At 49.2% G+C, this 14,945-nt stretch overlaps 1 protein-coding gene across 1 annotated transcript in view; it reads left to right on the top strand.

Moving 5' to 3' along the window:
- Positions 1-9,138: 9,138 nt before the first annotated feature.
- LOC115083222 (receptor-type tyrosine-protein phosphatase N2-like) overlaps positions 9,139-14,945 on the top strand; it is a 1,006,533-nt gene continuing 1,000,726 nt past the window's right edge. Inside the window, exon 1 of the mRNA XM_029587031.1 lies at positions 9,139-9,376. Within this exon, the coding sequence (XP_029442891.1) occupies positions 9,295-9,376 (82 nt within the window). The 5' untranslated portion in view covers positions 9,139-9,294. The remainder of the gene's footprint in view (positions 9,377-14,945) is intronic.

Here is a 14,945-nt window from a genome sequence, read left to right as displayed (position 1 = left end):
GACTGAGGGAAGGGGAGGGAGGTGAGAGTGAGGGGAAGGAGGCAGTGGGAGACAGAGGGTGAGTAAGACTGAGTGGAGGGAAGGGGGTGAGTGAACGAGGGGAAGGGGGAGTGAGGGAGAAAAAGTGTAGAAGGGTGCTGTGTTCGAAAATTGACATATACAAGCCTTAACGGCTTGTATATGTATAAGCAGGCAGTTTTAGAAAATAGGAAGTATATAGTTGCACAATATTATACTAAAATGTGTAGCTGTGATGAAGATCTGAGTATGCTTGGAATAATCCTATGTGCCTGTACTGAATACGTGTCCAGGGATTACTTGACGCCAGAGTATATGTAAGGCTGTGGGTGATCATGATCATAGAAGATAGGTATGCAAGACTTTATTTCCATGTGTACCATGTGTGTAATGCTTGTATGTGCAGGAGAGAGCACATGATCATGTCAAAAGATAGGGAAGGAAGGTGATATGAGGATAGCTTATAGTGGTAAACTGGTTTTATTGAGCTGTGTAGGAAGTAGGGTCTGGCCAAGCAATAACAACAAAAAAAAAAAATCAGTGCCACAATCTCTGTGGAAAGTGTAGCCCCTTCTCATGGTATATAGTTTTTTAATCTCAGCCAAAAAAATCAAGAAGGGAGCATGCTCAGGTAATGCATCAGAGCTTACCTTTGATGTTAGGTGATAAGGAGCCCTGCGACTCCTCCGTTAGGGAGCAGGGCACAATGGGGCGGGTAAGGCAAGGTAGGCAGGGCTAAGCGAGCGGGAGGGAGGGAGGGAAGGGAGTAGAAAAGGGAGAGCCAGCACGGGCAGCCCCTCCTTTTCGTCCTGTGCAGAGCTGCTTCATCAGCTTCAGATCACCTCTAGGATCAAGCAACTTTACCTCCTTGCACGGCTGTGCTCTATCAGTTTTGCTTCCCGGTTCCTCTCTCAGCACGGCTGTGCTGTAACAGTTTTGCTTTTGCTTTCACTTTGCCTGGCCCAGCAGGGCTGTGCTGTAAGAGGAGCAGATCAGCTAAAGGAGCAGGAACGATTTCTTTGATTACATCATTGGGTAAAGTACAAAACGTTTGCGGCTTATAGGCAAAATGTTGAGAATATTAATGGTAATTTTGTGCTGCTAAGGTCGGGAAGGTATGCTCACCCCCCTCCCCCCTTTTGCATTTATTTAATGAAAAGGTTTTGAATGCATGGCTGCTTCTGCCTGGAATGTTATTTTATTTAAGGAAATGCCTTAGCACATGGCTGGTTATATATATTTTAACTAATATATATTTAGTGAAACGCCATGGGCACATGGCCACACTTTACCTGTTATTATATATATATTTTATGAACTCATGGCTGGCTTTCAGCACAATGCTTGCTCTGCATGTTGCTGTATTTATTGAAAGGGCAGCGAGTGCAGGGCTGGTTATCATTCACTTGTAGCCTTTTAAGAAACGCCATTGAAGGGGTCTGCACATGGTGACTGCATAGGTGGTTAGAGCACATGGCTGGCAGTAGCAGGCTTGGTAGCTCAGTGGTTAGAGCACTGGTCTTGTAGGCTTGCTTTACTTTAAAATCAACGTTTTCTATGTATTGCTTTACCCCTCGCTCTCTAAATTGCTAGGAAGTGGGCAGGCTTCATGTCTGCCATGCTACCTCACAACCTGTGGATGTGCTTTGTTATACCTAAGTAATCTGACCAATTAAAAAGTAGCCAGCATCCCCGTAGTTGGGAATTCTGATGTTATGTCTATGGGACAGCGGTAGGGCATCTGAGTGCTCAGCCAGGTTAACAGGATGTTTTTTATATTAATCCTAAAGGTGATATTTAGTATTCGGTTATTTAAAGGGACAGCTGTCCCATGTGCACATTTATACTGAATTATAAGGGGTACAGGACCCTCAGCTTGATAGATATGATGATTTAGGCTGCGCTATGCAGCTCTATATAAAGTAAATTAAAATATTAATAAAAGGTCAGCTTACATCTTAGCATGGTATTGTGGTTCTTATTGTAAGGGCTTGCCAGCAGCCATCTTAAAGTAGCACATGGCAGCGGCCATTGTTGGGAGGTCAGCACATGGCAGCGGCCATATTTAGGATTGCCACGAGCATATGCTGATGCCGGTGCCGAGATAATCCCAACTGAGAGCCTGGTGGTGTATCAAAAAAAAAAAATATTAAGACAAGTAAATTATTAAAGTCTGCTGATCAATTAATTGTGACTTTGTAATACAGTATTTACCAGTACAGAATGGCGACAGCGAGCCAGTGGTCATCGACCGCAGCTGAGTCCGTGATGCAGCATCAGCCCCCCCTTGAGGCAGACGGGTCAGCAGTGGGGCTGATTGAAGTTCCAAGCCGGCCCCAAAATTCAAGGCCTAGCAGGAAGACCGTAAGGAAGGGAAAACGTCAGAAGCAAATGGGTACTTCCAATCCATCATCACACTCCGCTACAACTCCTCCCAATGTAACAGCAGCAACACCCATTCCTGCAGTTACAGCTATAAGTGACTTAGACCTGTTGCTGTTGGAGGTTAAGGAGCATGCTGCCGCGCATGGCACAGATTGGCTTAGGTAGTGCATGTCAGAGTTTTCCTCTCCGTCTCAGGAGCGCCCACCAAGCGACGAGCCTCAGCAAGATTCCACATCGAACTCCTTGGAATAAAGGAGATCATCGGCAGCTTCTCGCAAGAGGAGCACCAGACCACAGCAAGCAGGGGCATTAGTCGGAAAGAGAAAGCGCCCGGCGGGCCTGAAAACGATTGCGGCCGGGCCCCACGGTGGCGATGGGGCGCCCATGCCGACATCAGGTCCTGGTACTGCCCTCGGCTCACTGGCTACAGCTTCTATGGCTGCTAGCACTGGGACCACTTCACGTGACTTGGGACGAGGTAAGCCCCAGACTTGCGACCCTTTATCGTCATCAGATTGCAGTGATACTGAGAGAGTTTTAGCCAAGTCGCTTTGCTCTCTATTCCATTCTCTTAAAAGAAAGAGGAATGTGAGCCAAGGCAATTCGGCTGCTGTTGTCTGGGGTGCTAATCCGGTAACCGTGCCAGAGATCAGTGGGCAAACGGTTACTGAATCAGGGAGGCTACAGAGTATGCCAGCCTCACCCGCTATTCCGGTGACGCACTTACCAGCCAACACTCTGCCAGCCCCAGTTCAACCTACTTTGCCGCCTGTAGATGTAAATCCTCTTTTCCACACTGCTAATTCGGCGGTGCAAATTCCAACACAGCAGTTGGGGAATGAGGTTTTATGTGGGGTTACGTCCTTAGCTCACAGTGTGCCAGACGCAATAAAAGACAAAATATTGAAGAGGGAGTACATTGACATATTTTCCCTCCTTGTTACGGATATGGAAGTGGAACCCGAAAAAGGGGGATCCGCTGAGGCAAAAGGTTGCCAAGAACATCCAAAATTGGACCAGGGCTTTCCGTATTTTTATGTCCGTGATTGTGGAACATGAGCCTGCACATGCTCCCTTTCTCATAAGATACATGGACACCATCTTGACAGCACAAAGGAGGGGAGGGTGGGCCTGGCTTAATTATGACATTCGTTTTAGGAAAAGCATGGCCCATAACCCCGCCGTCTCTTGGCAACACAGGTTGATTGACCTTTGGCTAGATGAGATGACCCTACAGAAGTCCTCATGGGCGGAGAGAGCGGGTACATCATCCAGTCATCCGAGGGAGAGGGGCCTATATCAAAGGGATAGATTTTCCTTTCAAGGTTCGGGGAGGCGGGACACGTGCAGGCAGTTCAATGCTGGCCACTGCACATGGAAAAATTGCAAATTCAGGCACACTTGCTCCACATGCGGTTTTGGCTCCCACCCAGCCGCTCAGTGCCGTACCTCCAGGGATCAAAGGCAGTTTCCTCAGCAGCAGGTGGGATGCTCGCCTGATTTCGTGAGCCCCAACCCCGGTCCGCGTTGAGGCAATGCGCCCATGGCTGGATCGCTATCCCTACCAAACCGAAGCGGAGCAAATTTATGCTGGTTTCCTGTATGGCTTCCGAATCCCTATTCAATCTATACCCCCTTTCGCGTTGACTGCCCCCCCGAGCAATGCACGATCACTGGCGATGCATGAGGAGAAGGCGGATAAAGTTCAAGCGGAATTGGCGCTAGGTAGGATAGCGGGCCCGTTCCCTTATCCACCTTTTCCAAATCTAGTAATATCTCCTCTGGGCATGGTACCCAAGAAAGAGCCAGGCCATTTCCGGCTCATACACAACCTGTCTTTCCCGCCGGGTAATTCGGTTAATGACCAAATCGACCCCCATTTGTGTGCGGTGTCATACTCCTCCTTCGACTCTGCAATCCAGCTGATCAAAGATGCAGGGCCCTGCGTGTACATGGCTAAGGTGGACATAGTCAGCATTCCGCCTTCTGCCGGTGCACCCAGACTCCTTCCACCTTCTGGGTTTTCAATTCAAGGGGCAGTATTATTTTGACTGCTGCATTCCAATGGGCTGTTCAATTTCCTGTGCATCGTTCGAATTGTTTAGTTCCTTCTTGCATTGGGTAATCGAACAGCAGTCAGAGAGAAAGCAAATAGTACACTACCTTGATGATTTTCTATTGGTAGGGAGGGACAGCGCAGACTGCCATAACCTACTGGCCATCGCTCAAGAGGTGGCCAGGCGTTTTGGCATCCCCTTAGCAAAAGAAAAAACAGAAGGTCCAGCTACCACAATTACCTTCCTCGGTATCGAACTGGATGCCCAGGCCCAGCAGTCTAGGTTACCTACTGAAAAAATTTTTAAACTTAGGGAGACCATCTTGGAGATGCGCAGCCTCAGGAAAGCCACCTTGAGGCAGTTCCAGTCATTGATCGGATTGCTTACCTTTGCGTCAAGAGTAATTCCTATGGGCAGGGCTTTTTTACGCAGGTTATCACTTGCTACAGCGGGGGTTCGGGAAAAACACCATCGTATAAGGGTCTCCAGGGCAATTAAGAGTGACCTGCTGGTGTGGGAGACCTTTCGAACAGAATTTAATGGCGTAGCTTTTTGGCAGGACCCCCCAAGGCATAACAGTGAGCTAGAATTATTCACAGATGCGGCAGGAGGTGTTGGTTTCGGGATTTATTTTCAGGGAGCTTGGTGCACCGCGCGGTGGCCGCAATCGTGGCACCAGCACAAAGTCACCAAAGGTCTAACCTTCCTTGAATTATTCCCAATTTTGGTTGCCCTTGTCATCTGGGGGGAGTCCCTTGTAGGATCTCACATAATTTTCAGATCCGATAACATGGCTGCGGTGCAAGTCATTAATGCTCTGTCTGCACGCACTTTTGAATCAAATGCCCTCATCCGGCATTTGGTGCTCACGTGCTTGCGTTTCAATATCATATTTAGAGCAGTCCACGTCCCAGGTAGAATAAATAACATTGCTGACTCTCTCTCCCGCTTACAGTTCTCGACATTCCACAGACTAGCGCCGATGGCAGACTGTTCCCCGACTCCCATACCAGAGGCTGTGTGGCTACTTGGCCCCCCGAACTTTGGAACATGATCCTGGGGTCTTTGTCTGTGAACACTCGTAAGAGCTATCTCCTGGCGCTTCAGGAGATACTGAGATTCCTGGGGAAGGAATCCCTTGAAGAAATAGTGGCCATTGCCTGTTTCCACGTTGCTGGCATTTGTAATGCATTGCAAGAGGCAAGGAAAGTCCAGGACAGCGGTAGCAAATCGCCTAGCTGGCATTTCCTTTTTCTCTAGGCTTCAGGGGTTTCCCAGTTGCTCCGCATTATTTCCTATTAAAAGAGCCATGTTGGGTTGGGCCAGGGAGAGCCCCCCGGGAAGGGACGGCAGAAAACCCATTACCATCCAGATCCTCAGGAACATACTCAAATGCCTGGCAGACGTTTGTAGCAATGAAGCGGAATCGCTTTTATTCAAATGTGCATTCTCCCTGGCTTTTTATGCAGCCCTGAGAGTTAGTGAGCTGGCAGTTCATGCTAAGCACGGACCTTCGACAGCATGCCTGCAATGGGAGGATACAAAGCTGGAAGGGAAAAAATTGATCCTGTGCGTCCCTAGGTCCAAAACAGACCAGCTGGGAATGGGAGCATATATTACCCTCCACAAATGGCAGGGGGAGACCACGTGCCCCGTTCGCTGCACGAGATCATACTTGCAGATTCGACTTGCAGATTCGGCGTTCAACATGCGGAGGCCCCTGTGTTGGTGCATTCGTCTGGGTTACCTCTGACTAGATACCAGTTTGCTCGGGTATTGCATTTGGCGTTAACATCCCTGGGTATGAGCACGGTGGGCTACTCGTCGCACTCCTTCCGCATAGGAGTGGTGACGGCAGCAGCCGGCCTGGGTCTGCAAGACAGTGAAGTCATGGCCATTGGCAGATGGGGGTCAGGGAGGTTTAGATCATATGTGAGGCCACTGGGTTACTTTGCGGTTAAGGGGCAGCCATGATCATTGTACATCCACCGCTTCACATCTTTTTCTTCTCTTGCTTCTTATGCGCAGACCATTGTGGGAGGCTGTCATTCGCCTGGATCATTGGGCACTCTTATGTGCGTTGGGCACATAAGCGGGCCCAGCAGCGCCCGACAGGGAAGCATCTAGGGATGGCAAAGCAGCGAATGGCATTGATTTGGAGAGGAATTTCAGGGATGGTATGGGACCAGCTATTACAGACTGTTTTGGAACTGCGCAATAGCAATCCAGTTACGCCTACAGCCCTCGTCATACACCTGGGTGGCAATGATATGCCTCTGACCAAGAGCGTAGCCCTCACACAAAAAAATGCAAAAAGACCTGGTATTGCATAACATGTTCCCGCAGTCGGTGATTGTATGGTCCTGCATCACCCCTTGCAGAGTTTGGAGGGGGGAAAGATCTCATGCAGCGGTGGAAAATGCCAGGAAAAAGATCAACAGATGGATGGTTAAATTCATGAGTACCAGTGACTGTTTGTCTGTGACGCATGAATTGATAGACAAAAGCCCAGGGATGTTTCGGCACGACGGGGTACATCTATCGGACATAGGTTGGGATATTTTCAACTCCGACCTACAAGATAGTATTCAAGCGGTTGTACACCTGTTGGCCGCAGCCCGGTTGGGTGGGGGGTCCACGGTAAGCAGTTCCGCTACCGGGGAACCTTGGCATGGTGACTGGCACAAGCAACAACCCCCCCCCCCCCCCCACATTTAGGAGAGTCCAACAGGCGGTTCGGACTGGGCAAGCGGCCTAGCAGAGCCGGCGCAGTCCCTCGACGCTTTAACGGCCGAGAGGGAAGAAGCAAGAGATGCTGAGGCGAGGCGATTAGAACAAACTTTCCCGACTTCCACGGTCGGGTCGACGGATGCTATGGCTTCAACGGCCAGGGGTCAAAGGACAACTCCGCGGCTTGTACGGCCAAGGGGTGTGCACCCGCCTCAGCTGATTTTCATACCTTCAACTTTTAGAAGCATGGGGGGGCCATCGCTAGTCACTAACTTTGTTATGATCAGTTATGCAGTTGTGTATAGTTACAATGTTGTAGTTATGCTTGCTAATTGCTGTTTATTCAATGCTTATGGGCTGCGGCCAATTTTATCCAACCAATAAAATCTGCTTTTCGAATGAAGTCATTGCATTTGCGCCATATGTTGGAAGTGGGAGGGAGGGGGGGGGGGGGCAACGCAGCCTTTACACTGCCCACATTGGGAGCAGGGCACAATGGGGCAGGTAAGACAAGGTAGGCAGGGCTAAGCAGGAGGGAGGGGGGGCGGGGAAGGGGCAGAGGGAAGGGAGTAGAAAAGGGAGAGCCAGCACGGGCAGCCCCTCCTTTTTGTCCTGTGCAGAGCTGCTTCATTCCCTCCCACCCTCCCGGTTTTTCTCATTAGGACAGATAGAACCAGTATAGAGGGCCAGATCTTCTGGCCCTGTCGCAGCCCTTGGCGTTGCGTAGCGGCATGGTGACTGGCACAAGCAACAACCCCCCCCCCCCCCCCCGCATTTAGGAGAGTCCAACAGGCGGTTCGGACTGGGCAAGCGGCCTAGCAGAGCCGGTGCAGTCCCTCGACGCTTCAACGGCCGAGAGGGAAGAAGCAAGAGATGCTGAGGCGATTAGAACAAACGTTCCCGACTTCCAAGGTCGGGTCGACGGATGCTATGGCTTCAACGGCCAGGGGTCAAAGGACAACTCCCGCGGCTTATACGGCCAAGGGGTGTGCACCCGCTTCAGCTGATTTTCATACCTTCAACTTTTAGAAGCGTGGGGGGGCCATCGCTAGTCACTAACTTTGTTATGATCAGTTGTGTATAGTTACAATGATGTTATAGTTATGCTTGCTAATTGCCGTTTATTCAATGCTTATGGGCTGTGGCCAATTTTATCCAACCAATAAAATCTGCTTTTCGAATGAAGTCATTGCAATTGCGCCGTATGTTGGAAGTGGGAGGGGGGGGGGGGCCAACGCAGCCTTTACCCTGCCCACATTGTGGCATATTGTGTGCTGGGATGAATTCTGCCCAATGTAAGTTATGAGCAATGGGTTAAGGACGGTTCCTTCTTGGCCTTTTTGCTGAGACTCAGAACCTGCACCATACTGGGAGGAAGGGGAAACATCCCCACCCAACCCCATTGACGACAGGATAATATAAAGGGCCCATAAACCTCTTACTAAATTAAAAACAAAAAAAACAGGGTTGGTTTTTGCTGCATTTCCATCAAATCACGTTACAGTGCAGCTGGGACATAAAAGCCATCTATGTGGGGGCTCTAGAGGACTCTCAGTAGCCCGCTCTTATTCTTTACATGGAACGACAGTATAAAAAATATCTAAATAAAATAAATACATAAAAAATTTTATGGAAACGATATGCGTCAGACCAGCGGTCCCGCCAAAACCCTTCCAGAAGACACTGGAAGCAAGGCTGTGACGTATGCGGAACGATCGAGCTCCGGGCTCGCAGGCCGGCCCCGCTCCCAGACACCCGAAAGAGGCACGCGAGCGGGGGGGTGTCCCGAGACCCACTCGCTCGTGGCCCCCTCAGCCCGCACGGTCCTGCCAGCTCCACCCCTGGCCCCGTGATGTCATGGGAGGGGGCGTGGCTGGGTGGTGCTGGTCGCTGTCCGGGGTGTTGAAGCTTCTCGGGAGCTTGGCGCTGCTGCTGCTGCCGAGGGTGGACAGGCAAGGCGTGCGGACCTCGTGTAGCCCGTGCCGCTGCCTTCCCGTGCATTACCGCCCCGTCTCTGCTCCCCTTCCTCCCCCCACCCCCCAGTAGCCCTCCCGCGGCGGCGGATTCCTGAGAGCGGAGGGTGAGAGCCGGCTATGGATCGCTCATGATGGAAGCGCTTTGCTCCCTCCTGCTTGTCCTCTCGGCGTTCCAGCAGCCTTTCGGCGCTCTGGCGGAGAGGAAATTCGGTGAGTGACACCCTCCCCCGATCAGCCCGCCGTGACATCCCGCGGCACCTTTCCTTCTTGCCCTTCTGTGTTTGGGTGACATATGGCTCCCGCCGGGGGGGGGGGGGGGGGGATAGGAGGAGCCCCGGGAGGCCGGAGGATGTGCACCAAGGAGGAGGCGAAGGCTTCTCGGTTTTTTTCCTGGAGAGTTACAGGTGCATGAATGCTCGGGAGCTGCAGCTGCTCCTTGAGAGAGACTCACTCTAACACACTCATGCAGCTCAGTCCTAGAAAAAGAAATAGGTGGCGGGAGCAGGTCCTTGTGGACAGGCTTCAGAATGCCTAGAGAGTTTTTGCTTGCGGTCATCCCCGCACATCTCCCCCTTCAGCAGTCTGGTTTTTCTCTATCTTTTAACGTTGTTTGGTAAGATACATTTTTGTTTAAGACAAGCTCGTAGGTTGTGCAGGTGACATCAGGCCTGTATCAAGGGGGCATTAGATGCATGTTAGTGACATTAGGGCAAGGGTAGAAGAAAGAACGGCTTTAGAGGAATGGGGGATTTCAGGGAAGAGAGCCGAAGTAAAGACTGTTGTAACTGTGACAGCTTATTCAGGTCACTCTGCCCCCATTCCATGCTTGTTGGGTTTTATTTCTGTCAACATACTTTTAGGGAAAAACCCCCACTTTCTCTGTTGCATGAACCAGCAGATGAAACCAATGGGTTTGCATTTACAGTGACAAGTAGCAAGAACAACGCCATGGAATAGTTTCTGCTGCTTTTGGTTTGGGCACTCCGTCTCCGGATCTTGTGCACAGAGGGCCAAGGTGGCCATTCACATGCTAGGAAGGCAGATATCGATTGATTTCCAGGAATCTTGGCTGTGCAGTTGCAAATCAAGACATCCCCGGCAACCATAACAAAAAGAGGAGCGCCTTCACCTTACTAGGGGGTTATGCAACAGTGTGTGATCGGAGCACCAGGCCATTTGAACCAAAATATGGAGGAAAGGGGGCCGTGCCACTCATTTCAAGGTTATGAAAAGCTGTTTGCTGTGATCAGACCAGACGACGCAGTAAATGAATTATTTTGAAACCCGAACTAGAGAAGATATTTACAGTGTTTCCTTGGAGGGGCTACTTCTGTAAGTTTCATAATCGGTCTTAATAGATATTCGTCTTAGTAGACGATTATTCACTGTAGGATTATTACCGCTTTATGTTTGTTTGATTTATATATTCCGCTTTTCAGCATTTCAGAGTGGATTGCATTTAGATACTGTAGATATTTTTCCTATTTCCCAGAGGGCTCACAAGTTTGTACCTGAGGCAAGGGAGCGTAGAGTGACTTGCCTTTTTAAATGTCCCTTGCCGAAAATCTCTTCCATTGTCAAGCGCCTGAAACAGACAGAAATGGGGGGGCTCTTTTCCCTTTTTATTTTAAATTGACAGTTTGTCTTTGGTTAGGCCTTCATTTTGTATTCACATGGGGTACAGTTCCCTGCTCCCCATCACACAATAGCAGGGGAGTTCACCTGCTGAAAAATCGTTTCTGAATGTAGAGGTCAAAGTTAAACAAAAATCTGCAAAATAACATGGTAAATTTTTTTTTTTTTTTTTTTTTACAGGACCGACTGACGTTTTTAGATTGAGTAGAGCAAAGTACATTGACTTTTTAAGAAGTGCAAATTCACATTGTAACTGACATAAGAGGGAAAAGTGATCCATTTCTCTCATTGCTCCCTTACCATATTTTGCTTTAATAATCAGCTTTTGAATTAATATAAAAATGGAGACTTCTCTAGCAAACCTCAAATGAGTAACATTTAAGATGTTAACTAATTGCTTCAAGTATTTTAGAGGGGTTATACTTTGCAATACATGGTACTTTAGAAGTGTTAAATTCAGTGTTATACCGTATGTGATCAGAAAAATCTGTAACCTGTAAGAAGAATACCCTGTTGTAGATTCATATTCTTAACAGTTTCTGTCATTAGAAATCTGAAATGGCTTTTCAAAAGGAAAATTGAAAATGCAGAAACTAAATCTGGAATCACATTTAGGTTACATTCAGCTTCAAAAGTGGCCTTATCTGTTTCCAGGGAAGTTTCTGAGGGAACATGAACAGCTGAATACACTGCAGATAAGGCTGAAGTAATCAAATAAGCAAGGTGAACTGCTACTGAGCACATTAAGTTGATTGATTTTGTTATAAAAATTAAGTAGCCATAGTTACATTTTCAAAATACTGGATCAAGTGACATAGTCAGAGGCTTAGGTGTTGTGGAAAGATTTGAAAGGAAAAAGAAAAAAAAACTAACCCTCCCACATCTCAGCACTGTGCAAGGAACTACTGGTTATTGAATATATAGGTCATTATTTGCCACCTAATAATCAGGCCTATCCTGTAAAGTGCGGCTGCGTTTACCCTGCTCCTAAGCCGTTTTTAACTTCGTTTTCGGCCGCGTTAGCCCTTCCTGCGATCCCGAATCCCCTTTAACCTACTCCTACCGCGTCCTAAATTCCCTGGGCAACCCCTTCCGCCCGCGGCATGTATACTGCATGCAAACGAGCGAATTAGCGCGATATTGCATGCAAACGAGCGAATTAGCTATTCACCTGCAATCCCGTAACCCGCGCCCCGACTATCGCTACCTTTCCCTGCCGTTTTGTCGCGCGTTTAACCTGGAAACTTACCGCCTACCCTGACCCAGGCGGTAGAGGCATGGGTAAGGGTAGGTGGAAAGCTTTCCCCCAGCCCCCGCTCGCCTGCCCCGGCCGCGATCATGGGTGCCGGTCTCCGTGGCAGCCCCAGTCCTCTCCCCTGCTCCCGAAGCCAAAAAAAAAAAAAAAAAGCGTAAAAAACGTTGCAGCCCCCCTCCGATGTCCGGACTGGGGCTGCCACAGAGACTGCAACGGCAAAGCGACATTTCAGTGTCCCCCCCTCCTCTCGGAGCAGGGCGCGAAAAGCCGCCTTGCTCCGGGAGGAGGGGGGACACTGACAGCGGCGAAGCAACGGCGAAGAAAGCGGCGAAGCGACATTTCAGTGTCCCCCCTCCTCTCGGAGCAGGGCGCGAAAAGCCGCCTTGCTCCGGGAGGAGGGGGGACACTGACAGCGGCGAAGCAACGGCGAAGAAAGCGGCGAAGCGACATTTCAGTGTCCCCCCTCCTCTCGGAGCAGGGCGCGAAAAGCCGCCTTGCTCCGGGAGGAGGGGGGACACTGACAGCGGCGAAGCAACGACGAAGAAAGCGGCGAAGCGACTTTTCAGTGTCCCCCCTCCTCTCGGAGCAGGGCGCGAAAAGCCGCCTTGCTCCGGGAGGAGGGGGGACACTAGCAACAATGAAGTAACTTACTTTTCTGAAGCCATCATCAGGAACACATGCGATCGTAGCTCCTCCCGATGAAGACAAAGATGGCCGCCTGCACGGGGAAAGCGTGCAATTGGCCGCTCAAGACGTGATGTCGTGACGTCACGTCTTCAGCGGCCAATTGTACGCTTTCCCCGTGCAGGCGGCCATCTTGTTGGGAGGAGCTACGGGAGCCAGATCGTGTTCCTGCTGATGGCTGCAAAAAAGATAAGTTTTGCCGGCGTCCAAAAAAACAAAAACAAAATTTGCTCCCCTTATTTTTTTTGCTTCGCCGCTGTCACCTCTTCTCCCCCCTCCCGGAGCAGGGCGCGAAAGCAGCCTTGCTCCGGGAGGAGGGAGAACAGACTGACAGCGGTCAGGTCTGGTCCGGGTTGGGGGTCCGGGTTGGGTCCGGGCTGGGGGAAAGCTTCGCCGCTGTCATCTCTCTCCCCTCCTCCCGAAGTAGGCCTTGCTCCGGGAGGGGGGGGAGAAGCGCTGTCGGGTCAGATCAGATGGAAAAGTAAGTTGCTTCGCCACTGTCATCTCTCTCTCCACCTCCCGGAGCAAGGCCTGCTTCGGGAGGAGGGGAGGGAGATGACAGCGGCGAAGAAACTTATTTTTGCATCCGATCGGACCAGACTTCCTGGTATCTGTCATTTCAAATGACATTTGAAATGACAGATACCAGCGTGGCGTGAAGCCTTAGGCCCGCGCACCCAGGATCCCGTATAGGCGCTCTATCCAGTATCCTGGGTTGCGCGGGACTAAGGCTTTTCGGACGCGGCTTACATTTACATATAATTAGGCTTCAGGATCGAGCGGTAGGTGAGCTGCACTGTGCGGGCGGTAACCGCGGGTGCCGTAGGCACTAACGCAGCTCTTCCTACCGCTCGGTACTGGATCACCCTGAATGCAACTTCCTGCTACCCCTTGATTTTAGTATATAAAGCAAGGTGCACTAAAATGTACTTTAACAAACATTGCACTGACCCAACTCTTTGTCCACCATTACAGAAAAAAGCTGGGGAAAACAGTGAAAAAAAAAGACATTTCAAACTTTGAAAAATAAAGTCGTTTTTTTCCCCCCCCAAAGTTGTGGACTTTTGTAAAACTATTTTTTTTTTCTTGCCAAGTTTGCCCTTTCTTTTTTGTAGTGGTGGGCAAGGAGAGCTTCATCAGCCCAGGGGTCCTCAGCTTTGGATAAACATGATTTTTCAAGGTTTGCAGTAAATCGTACCAACCTTAAGGACAGTTCTGTGTCATTTTGCCCGATGGTGGGGAGACATTTTATTTTCCTACCAATCTCCACACTGCAGGGCTGAGGCTGATACCGGTGCTGTTTATAACCCTGGAGTCGGGTGGTAATTCTTCCACCATTTCCCCCATTCCTTTCAAATTACTAATGCACCACATTTGTTGCCTCAGTTCACAGCGGCACCGCGCTCGGCCGCATTGCTTACCTGACTTTGTAAGCGAGCCCAAATGTCTTTTAGGATGTCACATGCTTGTCTGAATTAAAAAACAACTTATGATTTTTGAAAGGTTTGTGCCAGTTTTGCACACGTGGTTGACCCATTGAAAATAATGGGATGTTTTGCATTTTTCAACTTCCTCTTTAATAAGATGTCAATAAGTTAATTATAAGTAACATACCTATTCCAAAAAAAAATTGGAGCCGTGAGGTTTTAGTGTACATAAAATGTACAGTAAAACAATGCAAAAATCTCTAGCATTCTACAAATCTACAATTAATTGAGGCGAAAAATGAGTCTAAAATAAAGGGAATTGAAGCATGGAATAAGAAGCAATTGATGACCTACCAAGTGATAAATCTGGTGGCAGTTTTGCACCGGAGCAAAACTGGCCCATGCCTTTAATATGTGAGCCCAAATATCTTTTGTGGTGAAACATAGTGTACATCTACATTTAAAATGATATTTCTTATGATGTGAGATGTTCTAGTATCTATAAGTTTCTGCATACATTTATTGCAAGTTTTGTAAGGAATTATGAGTATAAATGTATTTTGGACAGCAAGAGTGCCCTTAGGGGCTGGCAAGTTGGATGACTGCTCCTGCTCCCACACATTTGAAGCGCATGTGGTGCTGGCACTCCCCCACTATCAGCAATTTATATTCAGGGACCACCGCATCCTTCTAAGACATGCGCTTTTGAAAGGAAAGCAATCTTTTTGTGTTTTACAGCACACCTTTTTTTGGGGGGAGGTGGGGGGAGACACTGTTT

Source organism: Rhinatrema bivittatum, chromosome 2 (assembly GCF_901001135.1).
Source record: "Rhinatrema bivittatum chromosome 2, aRhiBiv1.1, whole genome shotgun sequence".
Classification (NCBI taxonomy): Eukaryota; Metazoa; Chordata; class Amphibia; order Gymnophiona; family Rhinatrematidae; genus Rhinatrema; species Rhinatrema bivittatum.
Note: the sequence above shows the minus strand (reverse complement) of the source record. Positions and strands in the feature narration are given on the sequence as shown.